General features: G+C 40.0%; 1 protein-coding gene across 1 annotated transcript in view; it reads left to right on the top strand.

The window, feature by feature from the left end:
- SLIT2 (slit guidance ligand 2) overlaps positions 1-12,553 on the top strand; it is an 846,763-nt gene that overhangs the window by 659,847 nt on the left and 174,363 nt on the right. The window contains exons 12-14 of the mRNA XM_033948663.1: positions 2,333-2,404; positions 6,156-6,299; positions 6,476-6,639. Of these exons, the coding sequence (XP_033804554.1) occupies positions 2,333-2,404; positions 6,156-6,299; positions 6,476-6,639 (380 nt within the window). The remainder of the gene's footprint in view (positions 1-2,332; positions 2,405-6,155; positions 6,300-6,475; positions 6,640-12,553) is intronic.

The following is a 12,553-nucleotide window of genomic DNA, read 5'->3' as shown; positions in this document are numbered from 1 at the left end:
GTTTTATCCTAATTTGACACATATGGACAGTTTACAGGTTAGATTTGCCATAGTTACAGTGCAAGATTTTACAATATAAGTTTTCCTTACGTGACACATACTGGTTCAGGTACCAATATACAATTCTTTGTGTTCAGTAATTTTGCTCAATAGTTTCTTCCGTGTTGCCTAGAGATTTGCTATATGCTGTATTTTACTGTCAATTGTGATTTGTACAGTTCCTTCAGCTCCAGCTGAGCCTACCTCAAGAGAGCACCCGGTCATTGTAGTGGGGAAAGTACAATTCTGAAGGGTCAGGGACTTGCAGCTGATGTTCTTTACTAGTACAGCACATGCAAAACAAACTCATTTTACATAGGCCTAGATTCACTGAACTCACCGAACTGGGTGATCCGTGACCGAGTCTTACCGGGCGGCCAATTCACTACAGAGTCATCGTGCAAATGAAATGATCGGACGCACGCCTCACAGCGACCCCCACGGATTGCTGCAGAGCAATCCAGACACATGCGCAGACCATCCTCTCTACCTGTCGATGTGATCCGCGCATGCGCATGCTCTCCGCATAAGCTTGAGGTCAAAAACGAAAGGGGGAGGGATGGTTGCACTCGCGGGCCCCACGAGTGGACTTCAGGAATCATTTCAAAGGAACAGAACACGCTTTGCAGCCAGACTGGAACAACATGGAACAGAACACGCCGTAGTGCAGCCCATCTTAAACCCGCGGGTTAAAACCACAGGTTAAAACCACTGGCTCACAGAGAGGCAGGGCGGCAGTGAACAGGGAGATTTCAGGGTGGCAGAGAGCAGGAGAGTCGGCAGGGACAGTAAGTGACTGGTCCTCAGCAGTTGCTTCATTTTGGATCGGCAAGCCCAATCGGTGTTCCTTCTTCTGTTTAGTGAATTGCTGCCTTCCTACTTATGCATGCTATTTCCCCTCATTTGCATGTGCGGATCGGATCAGGTGCGGATCGGATCGGGCAGAAGGTTAGTGAATCGGGTTGAGGTCGGGGAACGCTTGCAAACTGATTGGGACACAATCGGTGAGCATAGTGAATCTAGGCCATAGTAAACGAAAATGGCGGCAGATAAAGATCTAACTAGTCCATCCAGTCTGCCCAACCATAGTAATATAATAAATGACGGCAGATAAAGATTTTTTTTTGTTTTTAAATTTTCATTTCAGAGGAAGATTTTATCAATAGTGTACACTGTTGATGCACTGTGCATTGTGTGATAGTGTGCATAATACATGGCAAATTAATTGAAATTTTATGAGTTTTTCTGGCATTTACAAAATTATGTGAAACATTAGCTACTGTATAGCCACCTGGCTTCATATGTATCAACTCTATTAATTGCTATATTATTATTAATTTGGATTTTGCTTACACTTTTTTCAGTAGTAGCTCAAGATGAATCATGCTGACATACACTGAGTATTCCCCTGTCCCCGGAGGGCTCACAATTTAATTTTTGCATCTGAGGCAATGGTGAATTAAGTGACCTGCCTAAAATCACAAGGAGTAGCATTGGGATTTAAACTGGTCACTTCTGGTTAATAAGCACAGTTCTCCAACCATTAAGCTACTTGTCTGCCCCCCCCCCCCCAACTCCCCAATTCTGAAGACTAGAATAAGTGCTGTAGCCAGCAGTTCACATGTCAAAAGACAGCTGAAACGGTTCTGTCTTTTCAGTTCTTTCTCCTTTATGGCAGCATCGTGATGTAAATAAAATAAAGAATTCATCAATACAGACGGGTATATTCTATTTCATTCACATCGGTGAGTGGAGGGGAGGGGGTGGTGTCAGTGACTACTGGGGAAGTATGGTGGGGGATCATGCCTTCAGTTTGGGCACTTTTATTTGCATTTATTTGTTGTTAAAATAGATCTAACGCTAGACATCCAAATTGTGCCCCAAATATTTTTCTAAAATGTTTAATTGTTGCAGGATAATGTCCAAATCATAAGCCTGCCCTAGTTCCATCCAAATCATACCTCCTATATGTCCCCCTTGAGATTTAGACGCACTGCAGATGAATAGCATAGAAATCTGTCTATAAAATGTGTTTCAAAAATAACAAATTGAAAGGATTTAGCATAAAAAAAGTCCATCTTCCCCTTTATGCCACTTTTTGGACATTTTTATTTTTTGAAAATGAGCCCCTTGTTGTTGGAAATGTGGTCCAGGCTTTTAGAAATCATCACATTTATTGAGCTAAATTTGTGCTGTAAGCAATGGTTGTTGGCAACAATAAAATCTTCATTAAATTCACATTGTAATGTTTGTTTGTTTTTTAAGTTTGCTAATTGTCTCTCTAATTTCAAAGGGTTCTTTATGGAAATAAAATTACGGAACTGCCGAAAAACCTGTTTGAGGGGCTTTTTTCTTTGCAGTTGTTGTGAGTATTTCTTTAATGTTACCATTTTTTAAAGTTTTCCAGTTAAGCAATTTATGTGCCTTTGGGAAAGAAAAGAACAGCATTTATAAATGCATACTAAAAATAGTTGTTTACAAAAGAGCTTTGGTAACCAGTTCAAATGGACACCAACCAGCATTTTTCATAAGGTCTTTGTATTGGGCTTAAATATTAGTATGCATAGTTTTGCTGTGAAAATAGCTTGTATTTGTGATAGTCATCACTCAGTGAGGCACCTGCTCCCCCTCAACCTTAAGAACCATCTCTGTTTTCATTTGCTAGTGGGTGTATGCAGAACGCAGTGATGTGTTTATCAGATTTTGTCAAAATGATCAGTGGCAGAGCCAGTGGGGGTAATGCTACAATCTCAATATAAATTGTGTGAGCCAGGCCTTATAAAACACTGCTGAAGATTATCTGGCTATCAATAGCTGGTGATTCTAAAGAGTGATGAGTTTAGCAGACAAATATCCATCTAGTTGATTAGAAGCATTTTCTTGTTCATGCTTTATGGAGATGGGATCGAGCAGAGTGTATTGTGTAAGTACAAAACAAGGAGGAAGCAGCCAGCCAAATTATCTACAATTACTTAAAAATGTGACTCAAAAGCACCACCTAGAGGTTAAATTTAGAATCTTCTCCTTTTTTAGAAAAGTATCTAAACATTTTTGTAGCTGGACAAAAAAAAAAAAAAAAAAGATAAGCGGTATTCTTTGAATCCTGTGATCAGATATACAGTACCTTCCAGGATATAAATTGATGTGAGAGATTTTTTTTTGCTTGTTTATGCATTGACCATAACTGTTTGCACCTACATATGAGGTCTGTTCAAAAAGTTCCAGGACAGTTTGGATTGTGTGCCAATGGGACGGTCTTTTGAGATGTGCTAGGTGGCGTTGAGTAGCTTGCAACCTCATGAATAACCTCCTTTTTCCCGTTTGTTGATATCTGTTTTCGTCTCTGAGCTACAGCAGTGTTTGTGAAAGTGTGTTTTCGTGATCGGCTATTTTTCATGTGCAACCTCAATGAGCAGCGCTACAGCGTGAAGTTCTTGTTTTAAATGGGGTAAGAACGCTACAGAGACTTATGAAATGTGTGGCTGATGGGGAACAAGTCACGAGTCATGGAAGGTGTTTTGAATGCGTCAAAATTCCAGAATTTTGCTCAAAAAACACGACGGTTCTTCTCCACTATTACTACTACTACTATTAATTATTTCTATAGCGCTACCAGACGCACACAGCTGCCTTACTCTCCTGACTCGGCCCCTGCTGACTTCTTGTTTCCTAAACTTAAATCCACGCTGATAGGAAAGCAACTCAACACCATTGAAGACATAAAGCAAAATTTGACACAGTAATGTTTGGTGATTCCTAAAGATGCATTTAAGGACTGTTTCCAGGAGTGGAAGTGACATTGGAAAAAGTGTAGATGTAGGGAAAGGGAGAACTTTGAAGGGGACCCAATGGTAAAAGTTATAAGATTGTTTAATAAATTTTTATAAACTCAGTCCTGGAACTTTTTGAACAGACCTCATATTGGTACATAAATACTAAGATTTGCTCTATTCTATAACAGTATCTGGGCGCTGAGATGCCATTACAGAATAGCACTTAGGCCCTCATTCTATAAAAGATGCCCAACATGTAGGCACTGAGGAGCGCAAGTGTCAATTGTGCAACTGTGGCTTCGTGAAATGTAGGCGCCTCAAGCCCCGCCCAAGGGACGGGGCCTGAGGAGTGTCAGAAAATCAGGGCCTTCCACTTACGGGCCAGGGCCTGAGGAGTGTCAGCACATCAGGGCCTTCCACTTACGGGCCGCAATTGTCCTGCGCGCACTTGTCCGTGCGTGCAATTGTCAGGGCACATTTGTCCCAGCGCAATTGTCCTACGCAGATTTGTCAGTGTACCAGATTATAAAGGCCTACATTTCCGGTGCTTACCTTTCACATGAATCATGGCTATGGAGGTGCTTTACGATGCATATTGCCAGTTCTGGCATTAGCCACACCTATAGTGGTGTTAGGTATCATAAAATGCCTCTGTAGCCATGATGCAGGCACTGGGGTTTTTTTTGACATTTTTCTTTAATGATTTTAATCATTTTTAAATGGCTTTTCCACAAGTTACTAAAGGTGACATTTATAGCATATGAGTAAAGAGCAGCAGCAAGAGTTGAACCCTTGCATTACTTGTTCTCAACCTGTTGCTCTAATCATTAGACTACTACACCATTGAGCCCAAAGTATGGTGGAGAGGCAAATTCTAGTGCATGGTGGTCTAGACCAGTGGTTCCCAACCCTGTCCTGGAGGAACACCAGGCCAATTGGGTTTTCAGGCTAGCCCTAATGAATATGCATGAAGCAAATTTGCATGCCTATCACTTCCATCATATGCAAATTTCTCTCATGCATATTCATTAGGGCTAGCCTGAAAACCCGATTGGCCTGGGGTTCCTCCAGGACAGGGTTGGGAATCACTGGTCTAGACAGCCAGGACAATTCCAGGTTGGGGTGGAATAACAGACAGACTATGAGCAAGAGCCAGGAGAGCAAACAGATGATGAGCAGGTAAACCCAGGTAAAGAAGGCCAATTGGACAGCAGGCATTATCTAATCTACTCTAATAATTAATTTCTATACCACATAACCAAAAATTTCAAAGCGGTTTTCATAAATTAAAAAAATACCATACAAAAGGATCAGATTAGTTAAATACTAAACAGATAAGTTTTCAATTGCATTAAACGGGTTTCAGCAGTGATAGAGCAGAGCTAAGCACAAACTAGGTACAGGACAGACCCATCAGATGAACTTGTTATACCACAGTGGTTTGATAGGCTGACTTCCTTATACATGCTGCGTTTATGCCATGCTGATTCAATGGACAACCTCTGAGGGCAGAGACCTCCATCCACCATTTCCACTCAGCCTCTGGAGGCTAGATCAAGGATAAGTAGAATTTGTGGTTCGCCTGGAGGTCAGTAATTTCCAGACCATGAGATCCCAGGTATGAATCCTGGTTCCAGCTAGTCAGAGTAGAATATGAAAAGAGAGAGATCCCATATTTAACTTGGTAAAACTCGTTTAAGTTAAAAAAAAAACCAACCCCCCCTCACAGACATTTTGGTATTTCCCATAGAATGGAAGCACAAGGTGTTTAGCTCAAGGCAAACATGTACCAAGACTCCATAGCAGGGGAGGAGGACAGGAGATGCAAGGGGCAAGATAATTGCTGAGGGATTGAACAGTTTGCTGCTTATACCAGAACTGGATACTATATAAGAATTGGTTAAAATATGGTGCAGCTGCTGTGTGTTACCTGAATGCACATACATAAACTTCAACAATCTAAGAAAACTAGACATAGATATACTTTCTCTTGTTTATTGATCTGTTTTCTCACATTTTTAAGTCAATCTAATAAAAAAGTATCACTTCATATAGGGCAGGGGTAGGGAACTCCGGTCCTCGAGAGCCGTATTCCAGTCGGGTTTTCAGGATTTCCCCAATGAATATGCATTGAAAGCAGTGCATGCAAATAGATCTCATGCATATTCATTGGGGAAATCCTGAAAACCCGACTGGAATATGGCTCTCGAGGACCGGAGTTCCCTACCCCTGATATAGGGGGTCTTTTACTAAGGCGCGCTAGCCAATTTAGCGTGTGCAAAATTTAAATGAGCGTGAGCTTGAGCATGTTTTAAAAGTTAAAAAAAAAATTTTATGCTGCAGGTTACTAAATGCCAACAAGATAAACTGCTTACGAGTAGACGCCTTCCAGGATCTGCACAATCTGAACCTCCTGTCCTTGTATGACAACAAGCTGCAGACCATCGCCAAAGGCACCTTTTCACCGCTCCGTGCTATTCAAACTCTGTAGGTTTGATTTTGATATTTGGAGGATTGGGGGGCGGGGGGGGGGAGAGCTTTCTATGTCTATTATAATTCTTTTCTCCCTCTTGCATTCAGGCATCATAAGTATGCTAATGCTTAGAGAATTGCCAGGTCAGTTGCAAACAATATGTAAAATTATTTCCATTCATTCCTGAAAGGCATTTGGCTCAGAACCCGTTTATCTGTGACTGCCATCTGAAGTGGCTAGCGGATTATCTCCACACAAACCCTATTGAGACCAGCGGTGCCCGCTGCACCAGCCCCCGCCGTTTGGCCAACAAAAGGATCGGTCAGATTAAAAGCAAGAAATTCCGCTGCTCAGGTAATTTCCTTAGCTCAGTTGCTGGTTTTTTTTTTTTCCTTCTTCTTTTGGTTGCCAAAAACTATGTTCATAGAAGCTCTGAGAATGGAACTTGCCCCTCTCCTGAATTCTTAAGCCCGTTGAACCCCCTTCTTTGTTGCTCCCACCCTGAGAAAGGGGCCAGCTCATGGGAGGCAGACTGTTTGATCCCAGAGAAGAGTGAGGTGATGTTAACACGTTTGGAACGAAATGAAAGATGAGGGGGGAGCATTGATGCCAAGCCCAGAAACAGCAGAGCAGAAGGTTTTGGGGTTTTTTTTTTCCTTTCAGGCTCACTACTATAAATAATGTTCAGAAGGAGAAATAATCCGTGGAGCGCATGGAAGAACTTTAGTTTCTAATTCTGTATCAGAACTTTGCAATATTCATTTTCGACAGGGAACTTAATGTGTTCTGAAGTTTGCTATTTACGCTTTCTAATCATATTCTGTTTCCTACTTAACATGTTCCTAAGCTTAAACCTTTGTCATATGGTATCCAGGTGTTCTTCCCCTCCTGCGGTCCATTCAGGCTTTAGTGGAAATGTCAGCCGCAGAGGACTGGTTATTGTCCGGGCTCCAGACGTTGTATTAGCTTGCAGCTCCTGCTGTGAATAAACATTTTTGTTCACATAATTATCTGTAATTAATTTTAGTCCCTTCTTACTCCTAGAGAACTCATTTCTCTGCTTGCTGACATTCAGGTACATATTCTATTTTTCCCCTCTTTTTTTTTTTCCACATAGCTAAAGAACAGTATTTCATTTCAGGTAGGTATCACTGTGCAACAGGGCTGGCCCGGCTTCTGATACCCTCCTGCTAGGTGTGTGCATCCATTTATGCGCATTTGGTTCATTAATGCGCCTTACAAATTTTAGTGCACGCTAAATAGATTAAGGCCCTACTAACAGGACAGTTCTATAATTAGGCAGCTTCGTTTGGGCACTCAGCTACAGCGGGGGAGAGTGCATACGAGGGGATGCTTAACCAAAAAGAGAATGACGTGGATATGGTTCAGTCAGTGATCTGAAACAATATCAAAACACAGAATTTCATTTCTGCAAACTGGCACCTAACAAAATCAGATAACACTCTTTTCCGCTACAGTGGCAAAATAACAGTCAGAATTTAGGAAGTTGATCGGTTGGGCAGAGAACATTTCAGCACCCCCCCTCGTAGTCTATATCAGCATTTGTGATCATAGATTCTGATGTAGAATGCTAGTGTAGGTTGGCAGAAAGGTACTGTTAGAAAGCATACCCACTTAGGGGAAATCTATAGCAGATGTAAATGGACATGCCTACATGTGGCATTTAACACATAACTTACAGTATTCTGTAAGTTGTACACATAAGTGAGACACTTGACCATGTGTATGCCATATGCACTAAAGCAGTTATGCATATATATTATAGAATCACCCTTCCACACATCATTGTTCAGTATATAGATATAGATATATAGATATAGATATATAGATATAGATATATATACTGTCAATTGCTCCCTCATTCTATAACAGGGCACCTAAAATTAGACTCCATTTCTGCATATACTGTATGTTACAGAATATTAGTATATGGTGTATATATTATATTAGTATATTGTGTGTGTATGTATATATATATTTACATATATATATATATACATACATGATATACTAATATTCTGTAACATACAATATACACAGAAATGGAGTCTAACTTTAGGTACCCTGTTATAGAATGAGGGAGTAATTGACTTAGCATGCTGTACTTTTATCAGTAATTGCACCTTGGTTTTAGGGATTTATATTGCATAAACGTCTAAATCTAGATTTTACAAAGCCTAGATATACACGTCTTAAATGGAAAAACATTTAAGCAGCAAGGGGGCATGATCTGGGCATGTTTCGGGTGTGACACACCAAAAAATTAAATGTGTATTCCCCAGTGTCAGAAACGGAATGCATATCTATATCCAAAATGATCTATGGTGGGATTTATACATCTAGGTTTCAGAAAATGCTCTTATTGAGCAGGTCACTCATTAATCCCTCAGTAGTTGATGCCCACCTCACCCACCCCTCACCCACAAAAAAAGTGAAAATGGCTTACATAAACATTTATGTGCCCACTTTGGCTCCCTTTACGTCAGCAAATCCTGTTTTAAAATGCTAGCAGAACATGAGATATCTCGACCTGGATGGCTCAATTCATTTCAAAAATGCTGTTCCACATTGATTTAGCATGCACTAAAATTTCCCCCATTAAAATGATTGTGTAAAACTAACTGGAAAAAAAAAAAATCCACCCCAAATTTTTTTCTTGCCTGTGTATATTCCTTCTTGAGGCCATGAAATCCTAGGTTTGCCTTCTTTTATGGGAACGTAACGCTTGTGTTATGAAATGTGGTTATCCCCCTTTCTTTGGCTCATTATGGTTCATTACTGGCTCCTGTTTCTGTTTCTTTGAGCTTTGCATGCAGTGTTGCCTTTTTTTCCTGTACATATTGCCCCCGTACTGTATTAAACAATGCTGTAATAATCTTAGAGGGCCATAGTTCCGCCTGTCTTTCTTTGCAGTGACTCTAGCATGTGTGCAGTAAATAAACTCTTGTGCTATTTATGTGACATATCCTAGAAGTGTTATATTCATGACCAGAAAGATTGCCCTCCTCTGGCAAACCAGTAATACCTCGAGGCCTGTTTTTATTAATACAAAATAAAAAGTTGTGTTTTTTAATGACTTCACATTTACAGCTTATCGTGTAGACTCTAAAATTGGAATACCCTGCTGCACCCTGACCTTTGCCCCCTCCGTCCTTATATTTGTAAATTTACAACAGAATGAAGTGAAAAGAATGCAAACATCCATGTAGGTATTATGCAGTCACATCTGTGCCAGGAGCTAGGATAAATTGCCTAGGGACATTCAGCCCAGGCATTTCTCTACCCCACATCAATTAACTTTCAGGTAATTAAGCCCACTATCCTGAGGTTTGATAATTAAGGGGTATACTTAACAACATGGGTTACTATTAAGATGTGCTATTTTACCACCAACTAATGTACTAATGGTACTTGGACTTGTTGTACCACTGGAGCTTGCGCACATCTGAGAAGCTGAAAGCTATGTCATCAGTAGTTTCACTACCAGCAGGGCCTCCCAAGGTAAACAGGTTTCAACGGAGATGTCAGACTAATGATGTACCACCCTTCTGGGCAGCAGCAGATGGGCAGTGTTGGAGGCAGAGGTTCGCGTCTGATTTGATGTGATAATGGTGACATCTAATTTATACTGCACAGAAGAAAGGCCCAGCAATCTACTTCTGTATTTTGCCAAGAAAACGTGATGATGATGATGAGACATAAAGAATCGACGTGCTAGAATGTGGTCCCCTAGGTTGGAAAGCACGCACCATGCTACTAGGAAAGAGTTGATTGTCACCCAGCTGATTGTCCAGTGTTTGTGAAGCTGACAGATCAAAGTGCCAGGACCTCATAATGCTGATGTTGCTGGACAGAAAAGGGAGACCAGAAGCTGTAAAAATATTCTCAACATAGGAACATAGAACGTACAAAGCATGAATCAAGAAAAATTGAAAATAGTTTAAGAACAAATGGAAAAAACAAAATTGATTTGATAGGGATCAGTGAACTCAACTGGACAGGACAGGAACATTTTCAATCAAACGAGCATTGGATCTGCTACTCTGGTCATGAAACACACAGGAAAAATGGTGTGACATTCATCCTTAACAATAAGCTTTCAATGGCGGTATTAAAGTACAATGTTATCAGTGATAGAGTCATGTCATTCCGTTTACAGGGAAAGCCGATCAATGTCACCTTGATCCAAGTATATGCTCCATCTACAGATGTGGAAGATGAAGATGCAGAATTGTTCTATGAACAACTTCAAAATGTAATATATCAAATGCCAAAACAATATATACTGATCATTATGAGGGACTTCAGTGCAAAACTAGGAAGTACACCTCAAGATGCAGTAGTTGGAAAGCATTCATAATACCACAACTATATCTCTCAATGCCGCTCTCTCTTCTTAATAAATTGCTTTAGTCAAACTATCAGGGCTTCAGACATGCCATTTGGTCACCACACAATTTTTAGTGTTTGCTTGGTTGCCAAAATTCTTCTCACTGGCTATGGCTTCTTCACTATCCCCTACTCAATATGTTTCACAATTTTTTGGTTTTTTTTAAGTGCTTCATTATATCTCAAACTTATTAAAGTGCTTAATGTCAATAACTTAACCGTTATAAAAACTGGTTAAAACTTATCTTATTATATTCTTTTTCTTGATGATCTTATCTCATCAGGAAAGGGACCTGTCATATCCGACATGTTTCGCCGACAGGCTGCTTCAAGAAAAGGTCCCCCCTTCACAACTTATTTTGCACCATCCCGATCCACATAGAAATTTTTTTGGATAATTTTCTATGTGGATCGGGATGGTGCAGAATAAGTTGTGAAGGGGGGACCTTTTCTTGAAGCAGCCTGTCGGCGAAACATGTCGGATATGACAGGTCCCTTTCCTGATGAGATAAGATCATCAAGAAAAAGAATATAATAAGATAAGTTTTAACCAGTTTTTATAACGGTTAAGTTATTGACATTAAGCACTTTAAGCACTTTAATAAGTTTGAGATATAATGAAGCACTTTAAAAAAACCACAAATTGTGAAACATATTGAGTAGGGGTTAGTGAAGAAGCCATAGCCAGTGAGAAGAATTTTGGCAACCAAGCAAACACTAAAAATTGTGTGGTGACCAAATGGCATGTCTGAAGCCCTGATAGTTTGACTAAAGCAATCTATTAAGAAGAGAGAGCGGCATTGAGAGATATAGTTGTGGTATTATGAATGGTTTACCAATGCCAGAGTATTGACTGAGATTATAACGTGTGTAGTTGGAAAGCATGGCATAGGAGAAAGAAATGAAGCTGGTGATAACTTGTTTTGCAAAATGAACCAACTGTCAATCATGAATTCACATTTCCAACACCACAAACGTCGCCAGTACACATGGACCTCTCCAAAATGGCATGTATCAAAATCAAATTGACTACATCTGCATAGGACAGAGATGGAAATCTGCAGTTTTGACTGCAAGGACTAAACCAGGAGCTGATTGTGGAAGCAACCATAAGCTTTTGAAATGCAAGGTAAAGCTTTACAAGAAGAAGATCATTAGAGACCTCCCAAAATATGACATTGAAAATACTCCATCATCCTATTGGATAAACAGATGTACCTTTCTTGATACAGGAGATAGAGAGCCCAAAGAGTTATGGAATGACATCAAAACCACAATTAGTGATGAAGCTAAAAAAAAAAAAAAAGCACTCCAGAAAAGAAAGAAAACTAAGAAATTGCCTTGGATCTCAGAAGAAACCAAAAAAGTAGCAAAACAAAGAAGACAAGCAGTTTTCTGGTGATAGAGAAAAAGTATCACAAATGAACTAAGGGCTCCTTTTACAAAGGTGCGCTAGTGCCTTAACACATGCAATAGCATGCATTAAATTCTCAAGCGTGCTAGCATGCTATAGCACACGGTAATTTTGTGTGTGCGCTAAAAATCCTAGAGCACCTTCGTAAAAGGAGCCCTAAGTGTTTCAATGTCAAGTCCAGCGAGACAAAGAATAATATCTCAGAAAACTAAATCAGAACATATAAACAGAACAATCAGAATAGCGTATAAGGATGTTAAGAGATTGTTACAGAACCTTGACTGGGGATGCTTAAAGATATCAATAGAATGATATTAAATGACCCAGAAAGCATTAAAAAGAGATGGAAAGAATATACAGAAAATCTATACAAAAAAGGCAATGAGGATAACATTGGAGAAATTAAACTAGAAACTGATTCCAAAGAAGAACGAGATATTTTAA

This window comes from Geotrypetes seraphini, chromosome 1 (genome assembly GCF_902459505.1).
Source record: "Geotrypetes seraphini chromosome 1, aGeoSer1.1, whole genome shotgun sequence".
Taxonomy (NCBI): Eukaryota; Metazoa; Chordata; class Amphibia; order Gymnophiona; family Dermophiidae; genus Geotrypetes; species Geotrypetes seraphini.
The sequence above is the reverse complement of the archived record's forward strand: the minus strand, read 5'-3'. Positions and strand labels throughout refer to the sequence as shown.